Source organism: Mesoplodon bidens, assembly GCF_964165515.1.
Source record: "Mesoplodon bidens genome assembly, chromosome: 10".
NCBI lineage: Eukaryota > Metazoa > Chordata > Mammalia > Artiodactyla > Ziphiidae > Mesoplodon > Mesoplodon bidens.
In genome coordinates, this window is record NC_138172.1 from 80,729,392 (window position 1) to 80,750,883 (window position 21,492).

Consider the following 21,492-nt stretch of genomic DNA (forward strand, 5'->3'; position numbering starts at 1 on the left):
TCCAAACTCCAAAAACCCTTAATTGCTTCAATTTTGTATCACAGATGTTGGAGACAAACATTCTTCAGCTTTTTCATCTTCACTCTCGTTTATGGGAAGGTTGAAACTGTCTTTAATTGAACAAACTAAATCTTAAGGTAGCTATTCTAAGCAATGTTATGATGAATGAATTTGATCATTCTATACCATCCTGCCTTAAAATAAGAACGTTTAATGGACAAAGACATGTTTAGTCTCCTGCAGAATTATGAGATGTCTATACAGTTAAAATCAAGCTTCTAGATGACTATTTTTAATATAGAAAGAAGAGGGGAGGAAAAGCCTAAAGAGTTAAAGCTATCAGAGGCATACATGGAGAATCAGAAGAGAGGAATGTCTTGGAAGACTAAGAAATAGAGAATGTACAGAGAGTAGAAGTGATCTTGTTAATAGCAAATTTCCAATAAGAGAGGGAATAAGAAGTGGCTATTGAATGTGACAACTAGAGCGTAGTGATCAAGATGAAGAGGGTCCCAGTGGAGTGACGGAGGTGGCAACCACTTGGATTACAGTGGATTGAGGAATGCACTGGAAGTAAGGAAGGGAAGGTGCTGGGTCTGATCCTGCAAAAAGCTCATTAAGGAATGAACAGCCTTAAGATTTGAGACCCTCAGCCTTTGATCTGTCTTCCCAATTGTTAAATATGCTAGACTTATCTTGAAACTGGAGTCCATGAATTTTGGTCAGGACCAACCTTTGTGATGAGCCCTCACCCTGCTTTCCTCTCAAATTTGTCAGTCAACAACAGCCACCATTTGAGATGGTCTCCAACTTGGTATGTGAGCCAAGTATTGCCTTCTCCACCTTAATCCTTCATCTACCCCGGCATTCTATGGCTCCACATCAAGAGGAGGCTAGTATTTTGAGAAGTTTGCAGGAGTGATATAAACTACAGGAGGATTTAGGGTCCATGAATTTTGTCTTGATTTGATTTTTTTAATTGAGAGGTGACAAAGAGTCATTTGCTGATAAAACAAAGTTCAGAAGATGTTAGAAGGGATGGGATGAGTTTAAACAGGAGAAAGGCTGACAGATCCAGAGACCAGAGAAAAGGAAATAAACTTGATCTGTGGGGAAAGGGATGGCAAATTTACAAAGACAGTATCTGATCCTCTGAATGTTTTTATATGACTGTCAACAATATTTACAACTAGCCCCCACTGAAAAGACAACATGGTTGAGGTAAAGGCTCTTCAGAAATATTTTTGTGTTCCCCCAGTGTGGGTTGCTTCACCCTCCTCCTCTCTCCCATCTTTTATAATGCATCATGGACACCAAGAGGAAATCAATGGAGCCACAGTGTTGGAGGAGCATGAAAAACCTGCACTGGGGTCTTCAGAAACCTGGGTACCATCTTGACCCAAATTAGCATACATCCTTACCCCAAACCCACTAAGCACCCATACAACAACTTTCATCAACACCACCTCCTCTGCTTCTTCCCAACATTGGCCCACGTATACCCTAATTTCTGCTGCCTCTGGAGTACCCTGTCTACCAGGTCCCCATAATGACCAGCACAATCCTGTACACAGAATAAACCCTCAACTAGCTGAGTGAGCTAAAAGGCCCTATAGCAGAACACCTCAACCCAGAATGTTTTTTCTGCATTACATATTCATTGCAACTCTGAATGGGTCAACATATAGATGGAACTCCATTATTTATTCCATTCTTGTTTTGTCAAAGAATTTTTGATATTGCAAAAATTGTACTGTTTTTCATAGAGCTCTCCATTAAACAAAAGACATGCCATATTTAAATTTTGACATTAGCACTTACACCCCACACGATAGAAATCAAGCAATGTCTTAGAACCATATTAATAATAAATATTTGAATATAACGAATGGTAATGTACTAGTTCTGTAACTCCCTGGGTCTTAGGAGTTTTCTGTCCCAATCTGTAAAAGATAGGAAAGTTGGCTATATATATATAATTAATTTTAATCTAACTCATAAGTTAATATATGCCAAAAAGGTAATTTGAATACCTTAGGGGTTACATGGTATAACAGAAAGAACACTGGACTGAGTTGGAAACCTGAGTTCTCATCCAGGCTCAACCACCGATTACTGAAGTGACTAAGTAAACTATTTAATGATTAGGCTTCCATGCCCTCATTTGTAAAATGAGGCAGTTGGCTAGGACAGCTTGTGAGGTTCCTTCCCTTATTAAAATTCTACAATTCTATGAAGCATCAGCTTTCTATTTATTCAGCATGTTGTAACTGACAGGCCAAGTGAAGCATCTCCCAGTTAAACTGACCCCTGCTGAAAAGCCCCAGATTCCAGCCACCCACAGTGTCCTTCCAAAGAGTCCTTAATACAGAAATCTTCGCACTAAGTGCTGAGAGGCATGTCATGCTGACGACAGCTGCCCAACCCAGGAATGGCCACCCACAGATGGTCCAGTGTCCTCTGAGGGGGCCTGACATGAGAGCTCCTCCAACAGGTAGGTTGTCTACAAAATAGGGGCTGACCGAAACAAACTTATCTCTTCTCGGGGGAATTTGAACACAGAACATCCAGAGAGGAGAGAATTGTAAGATACTGTTCTTTGCTAACAGTTATTTTAAAGGAAACATATTCCTTGATTATTTAGTCATTTGATTGACATTCCCCGGTGACCATAAGACCCCATGAAGTCAAAGCCCATTCTATCTTGTTCACTGTTGTCACCTCCCACACCTCACATGAGAGGCATTCAACAAACAAAGCATTTTGAGTCACCTAAAGGAAAAAAGTGGTAAAGAACGAGGGACAGAAAGAGCAAAGGCTATAGCAGCTCAGAAACAGATATAAAAACAAAGAATCCCTTTCTTCTTGGTCCAATAAGCATGAAGGGGTCATCGTTGGTACTTCTAGTTTACATACAGTTTTAGTCCCATACCTTAACCTCATTTATTTATTAATTTAAATGGAGAAATTAGATCATTTTCTGATTAGCCCGGGCTCTTCTCTGACATAACACAAAAATGCCACTGGAAATCAAAGGAAAACTCAGCCTTTGAAAAGATCTATCCCGGCTGCAAATGTACAGTTAAACAGACTCAGAGTAAACAAAAACAAACAATGAAATACATTAGAAGGGGCTTATGAGTCATTTAGTCTTTGAGAGTTTAGCTTTTATGAGTTAGAAAGATTTCACAGAACCATCTGACTTATGGGGAGGATTTGTTTACCCTGATTTCCTGAAATTACTGGGAACAATTACAATTTTGAGATACCCTGAATTTTTCTTTCCATTTGGTGGGGGCCTAATGGCTCATCTGCAGATCTGGACTCCTGTGTGCACATATGGTCCATAATTCATGAAGTGTGCTTATTTACAGGTTGTAATTCTTACTTTCCTATGTTTTGAAATGCACCAATTCTTATACCTTTCTTTGACATGCAGACATATATTTTAGCTGTAGGGGTGACACAATAAGGAGTTGTCAGACATAAAAGCATTAGGGCTCATACTTGCCCTACAAACAGTATGATGGGAGGAATTTATAAAACGACTGGAGGACATTCTGCTGTACCAGGCAATTCTATTTGATGAGTTAATACTCACCTGAAATAGTTGGCGCCACACCTTCCCTCACCTGGAGAATTACTTGAACTTGGCCTTCACCTGAAACTGAACACAAAAACCCGTAACTTGGATGTGATACAAAGATTATCTTAATACGAAAGATATTCATGTGTGAGAACGATGGCTTTGTGCTAAATTCTCCCCAACCTAACTAAATTTTCAAAATACAAAAATGAAGTCCTGGGCTTCCCTGGTGGCGCAGTGGTTGAGAGTCCACCTGCCGATGCAGGGGACACGGGTTCGTGCCCCGGTCCAGGAAGGTCCCACATGCCGCAGAGTGGCTGGGCCCGTGAGCCATGGCCGCTGAGCCTGTGCGTCCAGAGCCTGTGCTCCGCAACGGGAGAGGCCACAACAGTGAGAGGACCAAGTACCGCAAAGAAAAAAGAAAAAAATGAAGTCCTTGTTAGTTAGTCTAACAATTGATTTCCAATATTTGATTTTGATTGTTTTTATTTGATTAAACTTAATTGCAGTGAGCTTTCCAAAAGAATTGGCACATAAATAATGAGGGAAAAAATTGTTTCACACTGTTCTTTGGAGGCCAGTGTTGGTGAGCAGGACACTCCTCATATCCTATTTCCCCTCCATCAGTTTGAAGGCTCAGCTTTTAGAATTCAAGTATTTTTCGCCAGTAGAGTTCAGATCACCCATGAAATGTATTTGCTTTACCTTTATCCAAACAAATTGTCCTTTTAATGAAGCCTTTTCCCCACCCCGCTTTCTCCTCCCATCTTCCAAACCAACTGAACACATTTAAAAGGCCTGGGGTTCATTAATTTTAAGTGTTCAATAAATTAGTGGAAATAATCAAAAGGCCTGATTCTTTCTGATAATGACAATTTGATGTCAGTATAAACCAGTAGATTAAGCTGGGAACATATGCTCCTTTGCCAAGAGAGGCTGCTGTAATTAAATAGTGAATGCATCTACAAGGTGCTCTCACGCCTGATTAATTAGTAATCAGGTGCGCAAACTCCACTTTTCAGTAACACCTTGTCTCTTAGTGGTTAATTACCTTTCTGCCTTATTCGATGCCATGGAGGCCAGCAACTCCCACCACCGAAGGACCCAATGATGCTGAAGGTTGCCGCCTTGGGGCCTTGGTCCCACCCATGCTCTCCTTTTGCCTCTCCCTGGAGCCCTAAACCCTTTCCTCTATCACAGAATGGAGTAGACCTAGGATCATTCTTTCTAATCACAAAGCATAAGCTTCAGAACATTACAAAGAAAATAATCCCCCAAAACACCCATGATGAGACCTCTCTGATCCTATTCTTATCTTGTTCATTATTCTCATTTAAAAATTTTCTGTAATAACCTATAATGGAGTATCATTTGCAGAAATACAGAATCACTATGCTGTATACCAGAAACTAACATAATATTGTAAATCAACTATATTTCAATTTAAAATTTTTTCCCATTATAAAATGCATGAGTCTGTGGCTTTCTCCTTCCACTGTACACACTTTTTTGACCAGGTAGAATGGCCAACATGTTCTTTATGTGCTCTACTTTATCATCACTTCCAAAGCTTTACTTATATTGTTTCTTTATACTATTGCAAATTTCACCCACTTTTCTAACTTAAATAATAAAAGTAATTAATAATAAAGCCACCAGCTTAACATCTCTTTTTTTCTATAATGTCTAACTCATCCACTCTGCTCACACTGAACTATGCATTTTCTAAAGTTTAAAAGCATTTCTAAAACCATACAGTGATACTTATCCCAAGCTCTCTTTCAATTGAGCAAATACCACTGTGCATCAACTGTGGTGAATTTAGGATTGTCTCAGTCCTTAGCTCTGTCTTTAAATCTTTGAGGGAGGGACTATTCTCCTGTACCTTAAGACACTAGAAATTGCTGGACATGTAGATACTTAATTTTCATGGACCAATCAGAAATCCTAAATTTATACTGCTTTACTCTGGATGCCAGAACTTAACTGGCAATTTTGACAAATTAAACAAATAGAGGCAGGAATTAACCGTTTTAAAGGAGGCAAAAGACAAAATGGTAAAAAAGATAGGTTCCATCAGAAAGAAAAGAGAAAGGGAATATGGCAAAATGACATCTAAAAACATGTAAAAGTCTGTAACAATAGAATACCCTTGTACAAGAGAAAGGAATAAAATATTGTAATGGAATCAAACTCTAAGAAAGGTAAATTTTAAAAAAATTCCAAGAATCGAGGCCCGCACACCGTGATGAAGAGTGGCTCCCACTCGCCGCAACTGGAGAAAGCCCTCGCACAGAAACGAAGACCCAACACAGCCAAAAATAAATATAAAAAATAAATTAATTAATTTTAAAAAATTCCAAGAATCATTTGGAAAGGGAAGTCAGTTCATTTAAAGATGTTATAAAAATCATCCTTGTACTCACAGATATAGAAAACAAACTTATGGTTACTGAAGGCAGGGAGGAGGGATAAACTAGGAGTTTGGGGTTAGCAGATACACACTACTATATATAAAATAGATAAACAAAAGGACCTACTGTACAGCACAGGGAACTATATTCAATGTCTTGTAATAAACCATAATGGAAAAGAATATGAAAAAGAATATATATATATATATCACTGAATCACTTTGCTGTACACCAGAAACTAACAAAACATTGTAAATCAACTAGACTGAAACATCATTTTCCCCACTATATAGAGGAGGGAATTTGAAGTAGAGGGAAAATAATCAATGTATCCAGAATCCCCTGGATGAAAAGGATACCGCCAGCCAGTACGGTATCAGGAACTATAGTTATGATGATTACATAGTCGTCATAGGCAGCAGTGATGATTACCCAGAAAACTGAAAAGGCGAGCCCTGGACATACCTGCCCCCCAGTACAGGCTGTCCCGCTTTCCTTCATCCATTAAAGCCCTTACCCAGGCCCTGTTCCTGGTGAACCAAGGCCCCCTGGAGCAGCGAGCACCTCGGCACCGGTGGCTTCTGATCCGGGTGGACTCTGACTTTGTTCAGCCTCTACACGTACACAAATGGCTCCCACCTCCAGAGCAACCTCTTCCCCAAAGCAGACACTGAAACTAAAACATGCTTTGAAAAGCTACTGTTCACTTTATTACAGCAGGTGTGTGAATATCATTCAATCTGAGAAGAGAAGCAGTTTCAGTATCCCAGGAAATGGAGCAACATCACCAAAAGCAGGAAAGATTAGAAAAGCCTGATTTCCTATGCCCCCTGCAGGCTGGTTCTGAGCGTGGGAGCTGGCTCAGAGGGCTGTTTCTTCCCAAACACCGCTTCTAGGCGGAGAGAGACCGCAGAGACGGGGCGGGAACCCCGTGGGTGAAATCCAACAGCCTGGATTTGAATCTTGGGTCTTCCAGGTCCTAGGTGCGGGCACCGGACAAGCTCTGAACCTCACTCACTTCCTCTGAAAATGGGAATCATTGTACTGCCTTACATCATAGGGTGATTGGGAAGAAAAGATGGAAAATCCAGGTAACGTGCTTAGCATAGCGCTTGACTCAAATGAACAATACGTGTGAGTCATCATCGATACCATTATTACGACAGGCTCGTTATTCTAGGAGCCAGTTAACAAAACCCAAAAAATATGCTTTCACCCTTTTGACAGCTGCACCTAATCACGATAAGCCCTAGTATTCAGAGTTGTAAGCAACTTAACCAGATCCGCTGAAGTTTGCTAAGTGCTTTGACTCTATAAAAGCGTAAATGCAGTGTCATTTCCAATTTGGAGAAATACCAAGAGGGATAAAAATCATTTGAGAATAAAGGTATTGACTCAGGAAGAGTTTAAGAGCCTACCACAATCTGTGACATTGTACATATGCTTTCTCAGTGCTTATGATTTCTGATTTTGTATTTGTAATATGAGAATGGTTAATCTCCTTTGTTTATCAATGGAGCCTCACTGCTGTTGATCCTTCCCAGATTGTAAGAATATCTGGTTGGTCCTCAAAAAGAAAAGAAGGCTTTGGGTCAATTATAGCCAAATTATTCTGATGAGTGCTACATGATCTAAGCTTGCTATAAACACAAACATCTAGGAGAAAGAGAGAAACGTGTAAGAAAATGGCTCCCGGTGAGAGAAAAGAGAGTTACTCATGTAGATCTGATTCTCATGCCCGCCAGAGTGATGTGTTGGCAAATTTTGTCCTCACGAGGGCCCCAGGGAAGAGAAAAATTAATTGATTCTCTCCCAGGGCAGGTCCCACTTTCTCTTGGAATTTTGGAGGGAGACAGTACCTGCTTACCTAAAAAGAAAAACCAGCTGGTATCTTAGTAATAGATCCCTTGCCTGTTTCCTTCTTCACTCTATCCCCATGCTCACTTTGCCACTGAGGACTGTACACGTATTAGGAACTCTCGCTCAGCTCACATTTATCCAGCATGAGTCAGCTACTAACTACACGTGGAGAGAACGGGAAACAGCAACTGCTTCTGTGTCTGTGAGTTTCTTCCAGTCTCACCTGACTCGTGCCTGCTCTCCCTCTCTTTCGGCCCTGGACCCAGTTCCAGTGCCATCTTCATGGGCCAGATCTTGGGTTGGTCCTCTCTTTGCATTTTCATCTTCACCTGCCCTGTCCTCGACCTCCACCTCTTCTCACACTCCTGCACCCTCCTGCTCTGTTTCTCCCTCCCTGTTCAGTTCTTGCTCCCCAGAAATGAGCCTCATTCACTCAGCCACAGAGAAGGCTTTCTTGTCAGCTGGTCCCTGGACAGCTAAAGCTTGATTAGCAGGACCACTGTTGTCTGATTCCAGCCTCTCGGAGAGAGCCACTGAGTGACCTTGACTTCGTCACCCAGGATCTTTTCAAGACCTTCACAGAAATATGCTATGAAAATCCTTCCAACACTTGTGAGTCTTCTATTATTCCCAATAACATTCATTCATTAAAAGGTGTAACTTTTTTAAGAGTAAAAGAACTTGATCAAGATGCTGAGAGATACATCTGCATTAACCAGTCCTGAGAGTTAGCTCAATTAAACCTTCTTAATTAACTCAGAGAACAATAACAATTGCTATTCTGATTCAGAGCAAGGTTTGCCATGCTTGCACAGGGCGTGTGTGATTCCTGGGCCCTGAACAGATCTACAGAACCAGAACTTCCGGGGGCGGGGGACCTGGGAGCAAGCATTCCAGCTGTTTGCCCATGAGGCACACTTAGAAAGCACTTCTTGAAGGAATTTTACAAACTTTTCCATACTCTACTCTTAAAAATGTGGTTTTTACTCACAGGTAAAAACCTGTGAGTAAAAGTTTCTCTTAGCAAGTGGCAGGTATTCTTAGCAAGTGAGGAAAGGAACCCAGGTTAAAAAAAGAGAGAGAGATCCTTATATTCACAATTCTTACTTTTCATCAATTACACCAAAAATTTGAAAACCAAAGTACACTCCCAAAATATAAAATCTAATGTGATAATTTTAGTAGTATAAAAGTTTTTTTTTTTGCGGTACGAGGGCCTCTCACTGTTGTGGCCTCTCCCGTTGCGGAGCACAGGCTCCGGACGCGCAGGCTCAGCGGCCATGGCTCACGGGCCCAGCCGCTCCACAGCATGTGGGATCTTCCCAGACCGGGGCATGAACCCGTGTCCCCTGCATCAGCAGGCGGACTCTCAACCACTGCGCCACCAGGGAAGCCCTAAAAGTTTTATTTTAATAGTTATGAATGTTAATGTGTTTTAGAGAAAGCAAGTAGGTCATTAAACCCATGATTTTATGGATAATATTGCTTTAAAAAAGACAGGTTTTAAAAATAAGGCAGTGTGGGAATTGATTTAAGAAAAAAATCAAGTAAGTAATAGCACAGGAGGCATAAGGATGTGACAAAGTGTGAAGGCGGTACTCAAATATGTAAAGTTCAAGAAGCACAGAGGAGTTAACAAGTACAGCTTTTTCCTACAAACAGGAGAAAGAAGAACTGGTTTACAAGGGTGGGTAGGTACATAAGCTTAGATTAAAACAAAACAAAACAAAACACTAGTATACTAGAAAAAACACTGAAATAGAGTCAGAAAAGCCAAGTCAGGATACCGGTTATACCACCCATGACCTGTGTGAATGGAGGCCAGCCACCAGCATCGCTGAGAATTAGCTCCTTAATCTTGAGTGATTCCTTGAAAAAGTATCTGATTCAGATTCCTGAGTTTTCCTTCCTTCCTTCTTTCTTTCCTTTTCTCCATTTCTTCCTTCCTTCTCCTTTTGGAGAAGTTGCTTGTAATTGAGAGGCAAAATCCCTTTTCACATCCACAGCTCCTGTTCCGTTCTCTATATTTTTGCCATAAAGGTTTGTCGTGCATTTCCCTGAAGTCAGCTCTCTATATTACCGGTACCAATCCTTGGGGATCTTTGGGGAATGAGTTTTCTATAAGAATGTAAATTAATTTATTAACTAGAATGCTATAGATTGCCTTAGAGGGCCTCGGCATGGGAATGGCTGCAGATTTTCAAAGGATTATGATTCTGCTCTGCTCATAAAATCCTCCCAAAGAGCTCTGGGGAGCCAGCTGAGTCCTCTCTCATTAGAACGTAACAAGATTCCTTCTCAAGGAGTTGCATGGGGTCTCCTAGCCCAGCTGAAGAACAGAAGGGTCTAGGCAGCAGCCTGCTCCATCCCAGTGCCTTAGCGCTTTGAGAAAAGAGAAACCTGGGCCGAATCCCTGCTCGCCTCACTGCCAACTTAGGAAAACGTGCCTTATTTTTAGGATCTCCCAAGTTAACAACATCTTTTCTGAGCCTTCTGGGTGATGTCACTTGAGTTCTTTTTTGAGACAATAAAGTCCATCTGTCTTTCTATCCACAGCCCACTTGCCCTCATAGACAACAGCCCCGGCTTCTTGCCAAACAGCCTGCCTTTATCCTGGTGAAGGGGACATTTGGAAACAAGCATTGACCAGCCTGGCTAGACGTGTCTTTTTTTTCAGTCTGATCAGAAGAAGGTGGTACACGAGAGCCTCCAAGCCTAGCAGGCGGACTTTCTCAGCTGCCGCCTCACACAATATCCCAGCTTGGCTGCATCTCTGCTGTGTGAACTCGGGCGGGGGGGCGAGTGTGAATGGCTCGGCATCTGATAGGAATTTATCACCCACCGGCTGCTGGTTGGGGAGGGGATAAAGCAAGGGGAAGGGGGCTGTGAGTGTTTAATGCACACTGCCACAACCCAACAGTTTGCCCTAAAGAGCCTCTTCCCAGTATAAAAGGACAGGGTCAAAAGTAAGTTGACCCCAGACAGAATGTACAATTATTAGAAGAGAACTGTGCAGGAACAGCTGCTGGGACCCCACCGGTTCCGCATCAGGCTTCCAAGAGTCAGAATATGAATAATCAACTCAAGGGGTGTTTTCTCCACCCCTCCTCACCCCCACCACCTCCCCCAGCCTTGTCCTCCTGTTTTGGGCAAGTCCTATTGCGTTTCTACAGGAAGAAGCATAGCCCTCCCTAGCAGCTGCAATAATTGTGTCCCTATTGTGATGAAGACCTCCTCCTGGCCACCCCCCTACAAGTGGCCATTGTCAGCGTGGAGTCAGTGATTACACGCTCCGCCTGATGCTTTGGGGGACCCAGCTGCCTAAGTGCTGACACACGAGTATGCGGAAGGCCGGGGAGGGGGCCGGTGGAGGTGGAGGCAAGAGGTGGGGGGAGCCCACGTCTGTGAGATGGGACTCTGACATACCAGACCTTTTGCATAAGTCAAGCCCAGAACAAATGAGGCTTTATCAGGCCCCAGTGATGAGGGGGTCTCATCTCCCTTTGAAGTGGAGCGGAGCATGGGGCCTAGCAGCTTTCCCTCCTTTGGACCAAGCAAACATCCTGCTTTTGATACGCTACATGCTCATTATCTCTGCCCCATTTAATGATTTTTGATTGAAGGGTGGCGGCTGGGACGCCGAGAAGATCGTTAGAGAGGCTCCATCCAGCCAAGCCCGCAAGAAAGGCTTTCCTTGTGCCCTGGCGTAAATTCGGAATTTCTTAACAGTATGCGCTTGTTCTTAGAGGCAGATAAGGGCAGAGCGTGAAATTCTTAATTAAGCAATAAATAGAGAGTGGGGTGTCAGCAGATGTAGCCGGTAGCCATGGCAACGGGAATCACATGGGCAAGAGAGCTGAGACTAGATGTAGGCCTCGGGCCTGGGCCTGACTGACAGCTGAAGAATCCTACAAAGCTTGTAAACCAGATTAATTAGCTGACTAATTATTTCATAGCGTGAATGTAACTAAAAAATAAAAATAGTTCACCACGAACTAAAACATCCCTGGGAAAAAAACAACAGGGACAGAGGCAGTGGGAAACTGGCTGTGTAAGTCAGAGACAGGAGTGCTAGTGAATCCAATCACAGAGACTGAAAAAATGGGCTCTCTGGATTTGACTCCAAGTTTGACAATATGAAGGAACGCTTGTTTTACAGGCAGACCCGTTCGCAAGCATGGTGTAGAAGTTGCAGTTCACCACTGCCGTTCATGATAGTTTATCACACCAAATATTGCCCCTCCGGGATCCTATCACAAACTATAGCACACAAGGACTTCACTTGTGGTCTGTTTTGTAAGTGGCTCCTTGGGCAGAAGTCTAAGGGGCTTTAGAAAGGCTTTAGAACCAATCTCCTTAAGAAAGATTCTTAAATGAGCAAGGTTATCTTATTCTGTGGGTAACAATTGCTTAAGTGATACTAAGTTTCAATCACGGGGCCCATATATCATATACACCATGTTATCATGAATCTGTTATCTTACAAAAGCTAGTCAAGGAAAGTAGAATGAGACTCTTACAGACAAGTTATGACAGGTATATGGAATTCAAGGCACCTGAGATTGACCACCTTCCAGGAAAAAAGAAACATTCTAGAGAAATAATCTACTGAGAAAATGTGTAATAAAATAACACGGCATGCTAATCACACTTGAAGATGTTTGGGTGTTTTGTACCACAATTCCAAGAGATAAGTAAGTATTCTTAACCTCGTTGTATAGATGCAGCCACGGAGGCATGGAGAATTTATAATTCTGTGCCCCGGGTAAAACAGCCAGCCAGCCACTGATTAAAACCCGAAGCCCTAAACTCTGGCCATGAGCTTTCCAAAGAAGCTGCATTCTGTAAAGACATTGCTGAACAAAGACAAAACTTGCCTTGGTAAAGAAGAGAAAGGCAAGAGTCAAAAAATATTATATGTGCAGGACTTTTTTCTTTGTCATGGGGACCAGTGAGAAATTTTCTCCTGCACCGCTGCCTGGCACCCCCCACCCTTGTTGGTCAGTGGCCCATGATTACTGAGTGGGCAGCACGCTCTAGTGGAGAGAGTCACAGCCAGGAGCCAGAATGCCTGGGTTCTGCTCTCTGCCATTCTCGGCTGGGTCAAAGATGCGTCAGGCATCTTAAATCACACAGCAAGGAGCGAAATAGAGGAAATGAAGATAATTGTGATTTTTTTAAAACTTCCTCTCTGGGGGGATGTGGTAGGGCTGCACACAAACAATACAAAAGATGGTCTGCTTAGAAGTGGTCAAGGAATGAGTGAAAGCCAGCCAACTGTCAGTGGAGCAGGACTCCAGATGGAAGGCCAGCAGGGAAAGAAGCAGTGTCCCCCCAACCATGCCCACCCCCCAAAGCCTGACAGGAAACTTGGTGGACCTGGAGGAGGGTCAAGCAGTTTCCCTATAATAAAATGAACCTTCTGTATACACAAACTCCCCCTGGGTTTTTTGTTGTTTTTTTTCATTCCGGGAATATGTCCACATAGACTGTGAGGGCTTCTCTTCTTGGATTAAATGTATTTTATGTAAATTATCCCAATCACAGAGACCTATAAAGCCCCAAGGTCCAAAGAAAACAATTAAGTGAAAGGAACAAACTAATCAACATGTAACTGGAACTCTACTGCTTGGAGCCTTTTTGAGGGGTCAGCCACAGCTACCTCACTGCCGTTGGGCTGTTGGTCTACGGACACCATGGCAGCCTCCTCATCAGCTGCCTAGTGGCGGTGCAGACTTTACACAGAAGACATCCAAAATCATACCCAATCCACACAACCCAATGTAGCTGCGTGGGACACCACCATGGAAGACCAGTGCGAGCCTCGGTTCCTCCAGAAACCTCAAGTCCTCACTGTGCCAGCCCAGGAATGGGAACAGGCCTGGCTCTCGCCACCTACCTACTCCATTCAGACAGAGGATGGCGGAAGCACAGATGACCATGAAAGCTGCTACTTGGAGGACTAGGAATCCTCTCCAAGGAGTCAGGGTATCCAACTTTACTAAACATTCCAGCAACCCTCTGTGACTTCCTGTTCCTTGTCCAACTCATATTATTCAAAAGTGGAGATACCAAGGTATTCTGATACAAAGACTCTTTAATTAATAAAAGGCATCTGCCTAATAAAAATGGTTTATACTGAAATATTCATCTAAGTCCTATATATGTACATATATAATACAGATGCACATCTACATAAAATATATATATATACTTATACAGATATGCATTTATACCATATGTGTAAATATAGTATAATACTATAACTTGCTGTTAATTCAATAAATAATGGGGGGAAGAAAATCTTTAGCTGTATGACTTGATTTTGTTTTCTTTGTGCCACAAATGTTCCTTTATCATGCTTGGTTTATGTGACTGTTCAAATTAGTTTACAGTTCATGAACAAATCTGATCAATGGACAAGACAGGCTCCTCAGAAGCATGCTAACTAATAAAACAAGAGCAGTTTGAAATTAAAATTTTGTTTCAGAATATACATCAAATGAATAGCCATAGTTAAAGTTAATGGCAACTATTTGCTCTTACTTAATGGCTGTATTTGACTTTAGTGGTAAAACAGTCTCAGGGATCTCTGTCCATCCTGATTTTTTATAGTTTTAGGTTATATTTATGGATGAATCAAATCAGAAATAAAATTTGAATGGTACAATTCAGTGCAAATAAAATATAGAGCAATCCATTCGGCCAAGACTTTTTAAAAACCCGGGAAGCACCATCCTCTCCTCTCTGGTGCTATTAAAATGTAATCGCCCCGGGGCTCAAGTGTAATCAGACCCAGTTGACAAATGGCTAGGCAGAAGTGAGAGGGACAAAGAACTCAGGATGCCTACCAGCTCCCTAAACCCTTAGGGCCAAGTCTGGCTTGTGGCAGAGACTGGGACTTGCCATGCTTGATATGGCCCTGATTTCGACCAGGATCTATTAAGACCAATTCATAACAAAATTGTCCTTCTAGAGACTCATTTTGTCAGATTCTCCTTCTCAGAGACCACACTGAGCTAAGGTTGGTATAAGTGGACACTATGTACTCAGAGTGATCAATGCTGAAATAATATGGAAAAGAAATATGAGATGAGCTCCAGGAAGTCAAAAGAAATCTATGGCCCTGACCCACACACTGGACTCCCGTGAAACATGCACAATAAGAAGGTAAGGAAATCCTTTTGGCCTCTGTTACTCTGCAATCACTGTAGGGTTTCTGGTTCTATAAAATGAGGCTCCTGGACCCTTCACCCTGATGCTGCCTCTGACACAAGACAAGACAGCCCATGCCCCAGCCCTCAGATAGCTTTCCATGCATCTCATTTTCCTGACCTCAGATTTCCTTCCAAGGCTTCTCACCTTCCACATTGACTACACTCTTCATCCTGCCTCTCTGTACCTTTGCTGTTCCTTGTATCTGTGATCACAACCAGCCATGCTGTCTTTACGTGCAGTTGACTTTTCTACAAATACAACATGGCCTTAACATGAATGAAAAATATGAATAGCAGTTAAAGTTTATTAAGCACTTGCTCTGGGTTAGACCCTCTGCTAAAGAATTTTACATGTTATCCTTGATTTAATTTCCTATCCTTTAGATACGTCCTTTTATTATCCCATTTTACAGATGAGGAGGCTGAGGCTTAGAAAGAATACCTGCACGATGTCCCATAGCTAGTAGGTGCTAGAGCTGGGATTCAAATGCAGGCAGTCTTATTCAGAGCCCAACCACTTAACCATAACACACAGCGGTCTCTTTCAGTTCCTCATCACTTCATAGCACCAATGTTTGGTATTCCAAAGGGAACAGTGGTTTCTGACTACGTGCTCAACATGCTCATCCAGTTATACTTACCCAGATAGGTGAGTTGTCTCAACTGGCTGTGGAAGAACCAGTCACAGCCTTGGTCCCGACCAGGTGATGGAAGAGACGGAAGGGACCGCCCCACTTGACTCCCGCACCTTATGAGGATGTCAGGGTAAGGCCACAGGTCTGTGTGTACCAGCAGCAGGTAATTCCCAGGAGCAAAGTTCTCAAATGTCGCTGAGTACTTGAAGTGAGAGAAAAGTACAAAAGTGCTCATTGAGTGAGGAAGACTCTTCCCAGAAAAAGAGTTACAAAGGACTCAGATGGAGTGGTTTAGAAACAGGACTGTTCACACCGGCTACTTTTCTTGTGGGAAATGGGCTTACTTAAATCTACTCCATCATAAATTCATAACTAAAGCTACAAAATCATACAGTGTGAGGACTGAAACCTGTAAGGTTCTTCTTGTTTAACAATCTCAATTAACAGAGGAGAAAACCAAAGTTCAGACAAGCAAAGTAACTTATCCCAGGTCAAACAGCAAGAAGAGACAGAGACACATGCAGAATTCCTGTCCAGTTTTCCCCAAGACTCAAACAGGCAGGCAATGATAGAATTGCCATCCCTTTATAACAGTAACAGCTAACACGGTTGAGCATTGGCTCAGGTATCATTCATATCAAGGCATCCAACCCTTGAAAGACTCTGGGGATTCTTACTAGTATTGCCTCCATTTTATAGATGAACACACTGAGGCAGGTGGAGGTTCGGTAACTCTCCCTACATCACAAAGCAGGAGAGTGCTGATCTGGGACAGAGACCCAGGTGTCCACCTCCAGAGTCACCATTCTACTGCCTTCACCTTCCCAGAATGTTCTCATGGGAACCTCAGCGGAAGGGGAGAGAGGTGTACATTCTTCCTGAGAGCCATGCGTGGTGAGGGGATCAAATGGATTCTGCTTTGAATTCTTCAGATCTATGGCACACCTGTTTCCAGATCCCTAAGACCTGCTCTTATGACGTTTAGGGAGAATGTGTGTGATGAGACGGGAAGAAAGAAAAGTGTTAAAAGAAATACAAGAAGCTTGAGGAAATCCACTGGATTGATTTTCTTCAGAAAATGCACCTATTTTCCTTATGGTTTTTCCTACCTTCCCTCCCCCTAACCATCTGACTCCTTCAACCCAATCCAAACGAAAGGCTAGTGCCTTTCGTTTTCAGGTGCAAGTTAATCTTTGACCACAAGGTGGCAGTGTGCAATGTAAAAAAATGCCTTGTGAAGCTATTTTCTCTCAGATACAAACACTACCCTGGGGTAAGTTGGTTCTTAACCCATAATATATAAGACTACAATTCTATAGGATGCTTAGAAGCTGTTTTTCATTGTATTAATAAAGTTAAAATTTCAGGCAGAACCATTCTGTGTTCAAGGTGAGGTTTAAAGGGATTCTAAATTTTTCAAGTTTAAGATAAAAGACAATCATACCTCAAATTCAGGTTACATTCATCTGGTCAAAATGCTGCCGTAGTTTTCTTGATCAGCACCAGAAGATGCTAATACCTGCAAACTATGGCATCACAGAAGGAAAGACGGGAACCCCTGGGGAATGGAATCTACCATCAAGTGGATGCTGGGGGTTACCTGCAGAGAGCTGTTGGTCCAAGGGCTCTCAAATCGCAGTGAGTAGGTCTCTTGATCCAAGAGCAGCGCCATCCAGCCATAAGGGTTAGACAGTGTGTCATGCATATAACTGACAGTGGTTGTCTTATTTCTGCTGTCCATTATGGTTAAATCATAAGAAATTTTTGGGGCATTGGCTCTAGAGTGATTTAAAAAGAAAAAAAGTGGGTGGTAAGCTTTTTGTCCAGCCTGGATCTAAGGCACTCCTCTCCCATCAGCTATAATTCATCTATTTTCTCCATGTACGTCTCTCGTCCCAGTGTCTACAGAGGTTTTAGCGGTCATGGTGTGTGTCAAAAAGCCCAGTGGGAAGGTGTCACTGGACCATTTGTGCATCACACTGACCTGTAACACTCAGATCTTAGGCCACTCATCAGTGCCATCTTAATGAGTTCATATAGGCCAGGACTATATACTATTATTTTAACAAAGAAATGTCCAAGGTCAGAATATTGCCATAGCCCGGGTTTATCAGCAGCAGAACGCGTATTTCACAGTCACTAGTTATCCCTCTGGGGAGCAGTGGCTGAAGCCCAGAACCTCAGAGCCTACCTCCAACGGCCCAGCAGGAACAGCCTCAGTAAGCTTCCCCAGAGCGAAGAGGGCCCTGGGTCCTCTCCTGTGGGCTTACACAATGCCCAGGGCTCACTCAGTGCCGGTGGGTTTGCGTTCTTGCTTGTTAGCAAGGAATGTGACATCCTGAAGCTAGAGACATTTTCTCTTTTTTGGTATCCTGCCCCTTGGCACTGGGCCCTGCACATTATGGGCACTCAAATCATGTTTGTTATACAAACAAAGCCTGCATGGAGGAGCTCTTCCCAAAAGCGATGCCAACTTCCCAATGTACAGAAAGGGTTTCTAGAAGAACAGCATTTAACCAAGTGAGGAAACTGAGACAGAGTATGGTAAAAGTAGCATGTGAACATTACAGGTAGAGCTAGAAAGTTTTTAATTTCTACAAAGTATTCTATGCAGCCCATTCCAGAAAGTGATTTTTAAGACTTCACTAGAAGATAAATAGATTTTGCTACCTGCTTAGACCCTAAAAGAAAAAGTGGACAGAAAAAAAAATAAAGCAAAAGCTAAAGAAAATCAACACCCATTATGACCGTCCTTCCCCCTCTGGTTTAGTTTTGATGAGAATCTTTAACTGTGGCATGTTGCTACAGGCAGATAATTAAATTCTCAAAGTAAACGGAAATGAGACAAAGGAGGATGTTGGGTTTTCAAAGTGAGGGGTGATGTGAGCACATGGAAAGCCAATTTACAATCTAGTGGCATATTATAGAGAGACTGGTTTTAGTGTTAAATGCTTGGGCACCATTGTCAAATGGGTGTAAGTTGGAAGTCTATATTTGCGTGCACTAGGTGTATGAATTTGGGGGACTCACTGACCCTCTTTAAGCTTTAATTTCCTTTTTCATTTTAATGGAGACAACAACAGTATGTATCTCCTACAGCAACTGTGAAACTTAAAGTGATAATCTATGTGAAGTATTCAGTAACCATCACTAAGCCCAATAAGTCTACCTGTAGCTCATTTAAGAAAGAACCTCAGATGTGCCTGGTTTGCCACTCTACTTATTTTACTGTCTAGAGTTTATCCAGGATATTTGGTCATTGAAAAACACACTCAAGGGGCTTCCCTGGTGGCGCAGTGGTTGAGAGTCCGCCTGCCGATGCAGAGGACACGGGTTCGTGCCCCGGTCCGGGAGGATCCCACATGCCACGGAGCGACTGGCCCCATGAGCCATGGCCGCTGGGCCTGTGCGTCCGGAGCCTGTGCTCTGCAACGGGAGAGGCCACAACAGTGAGAGGCCCACGTACTGCAAAAAAAAAACAAACAAACAAACAAAAAAACACACACACTCAAAACCTTTCATGGTACAGAGCTTTAGCCCTGGCAATGTAGCGCTTGATACATATTTCTTGTAAGATTAAATGCATTTGTTTCATCCATTAATAAGTAAAATGAAAGGGATAAAGAATGCTCAGGGCAGGCTTCCCTGGTGGTGCAGTGGTTGAGAGTCCGCCTGCCGATGCAGGGGACACGGGTTCGTGCCCCGATCCGGGAAGATCCCACATGCCGCGGGGCGGCTGGGCCCGTGAGCCATGGCCACTGAGCCTGCGCATCCAGAGCCTGTGCTCTGCAACGGGAGAGGCCACAACAGTGAGAGGCCCCCCCCCCAAAAAAAAAAAAAAAAGAATGCTCAGGGCATTTGGAATAAAAGAACTACTCTTTCCCAGATGTCCCTACATAGCATTCACCAAACCTTTAGAAATCTTGGGGTGGGGGGGGCTTCTTCCTCTCTTTGGGCCTGGGTTATGGAGGACTTTTTTTGCATGTATATCAAGATTTAAATCAGAACTTAAGTAAATCCTGGACTCACATTCTTAGAATCAGAGTGGATATGAAGGTCATCCGTTCTAACATCCAATCTACTGTGGAAATTCCCTCCATAGTTTATCTTGTTCCTTCTTCCAGCTTTGGGGAGTTCACATATTCAAATTCCTCCTCCATTTATGAAATTTATTTGTAAATTTTAATTTTAGACAAGCTTGAGAAAGCTTAATTTTCTCCCTTGTATTTTCTAGCCCTTTCTCCTCAATCACTATGGCTTTCTCTTACCCTGACTGAAACCATGAGTCCTGGGGTCCCAGGAGATCAGCCAGCACAATTTGGCCCAACTAATGTATTTACTAAGTGAAGACAGGTTACTGGGAAATAAATGTAAAACAAATGTGATAAGAAGAGATAAGTTGAAATACCAAAGAGGCAAATGAGTTAGCCACAGCGAGGTCAATACATCAGGTGGGATTCCCCACAGTCCAGAAAATGATCCCGAGAACTTCAGGCTCTGAAAGAGCAGCCCTTCAGCTTTCACAGAGACATATGGGCTCTGGAAAATGAATCCCAAGACTGAATTCCAAGAAAGACTCACTGATAAATCAGAATTTCCATTTAATAATTCGCAGTGAGAAATAAAACTGCCTTTCACATAGTGGGTATTCAACAAATGTTTGTTGAATGAATAAATGAGTGTTGAATGGACTAGAACACTCTAACTGGCTACTTGGTGATGTTTGGTCACAGGGAAGTCTACCCAGAAAGCCACATGAGTGTCAGGAGATTTCTTGTAAACTTACTCATCGAAGGATATCATAAGTTATCAGATCCTGATACAGTCAACCCCATTATCAATAAGATATTCACCAAAAGGACTTATACACTTAAGTTTAGTGGTCAGAAAACCTCTCCTGGACATATACAAGCAATCTGCACTAACAGTGGACCCTGGTTTAGGAAAATGCTAAGATTTCCTTATGAACTTAGATTTCTTCTATCCTAGTTGAGTGTTCTCAATTAAACCACTTTTACATTAGGGTTTGGGGTTTTTTTTTTTAACTATAGACCAAAAGAATTCTATTTGTTCAAATGTATCCATCTGTTCACATCTAATTACTCCAACCTGTATTTTGTCACTTACTTTGCCTGACCAGCCTATATTTTATCACTCTTTTCTTAAGAGATAATGCATATTTCCAGAAATTCTTCTTCATTCCAGCAATGTGGCCCCAAGAATTCCCCCTGGTCACTTGGACTAGACTTAATTATTTCTCAGATTTCTATCAGCATCACATTTATAAGTCAGTTTTAAGATCTAATTTCTCCTGATTCTGTTTCTATAGATTGTAATTTCACCTACTGAAGGAGCCATTTTTCAGGCCATACTCCCAGGTTTCAGAAGGCCCCTATAAACATGACCCTGTTTTCAAATATGTAAAACCACTAAATGCTAACATTAATTCAGTTCTATTCATCTTTGGGACTTTTGCACCTTCTTTTTGATGCCCTTCTTCCAACAGTATCCAGTAATCTGATGCTAACCCCTTGGTCAACCAGAGACCCAACCATAGCGCACTGTGATCCTAAACCATCCTCTCCCCTACCTTTTCCTAATTCACTGCCCGGCCCTACCAAGCCGCCCCATCCATCTTGACCAAGGTTCATGTGGGATGCAATTTCACAGGCACTCAAGGGCAGCATGAGCTTTCTTTAGGGAAATACAGGTAGAGGAGGAGGTTATCAAATATTCCTTTATCACAGTCGGTAGTGGAAAAGATCAAATTGTGCATTCTG

At 42.5% G+C, this 21,492-nt stretch overlaps 1 protein-coding gene across 1 annotated transcript in view; it reads right to left on the reverse strand.

Annotated features, from left to right (window-relative positions):
* Positions 1-21,492, reverse strand: part of PKHD1 (PKHD1 ciliary IPT domain containing fibrocystin/polyductin) — a gene marked incomplete at its 3' end in the record, with an annotated part of 426,508 nt that overhangs the window by 184,322 nt on the left and 220,694 nt on the right. The window contains exons 49-51 of the mRNA XM_081247000.1: positions 17,313-17,490; positions 15,719-15,914; positions 3,602-3,667 (exon numbers count right to left, since the gene is read on the reverse strand). Coding sequence (XP_081103126.1) covers positions 3,602-3,667; positions 15,719-15,914; positions 17,313-17,490 — 440 coding nt within the window. The remainder of the gene's footprint in view (positions 1-3,601; positions 3,668-15,718; positions 15,915-17,312; positions 17,491-21,492) is intronic.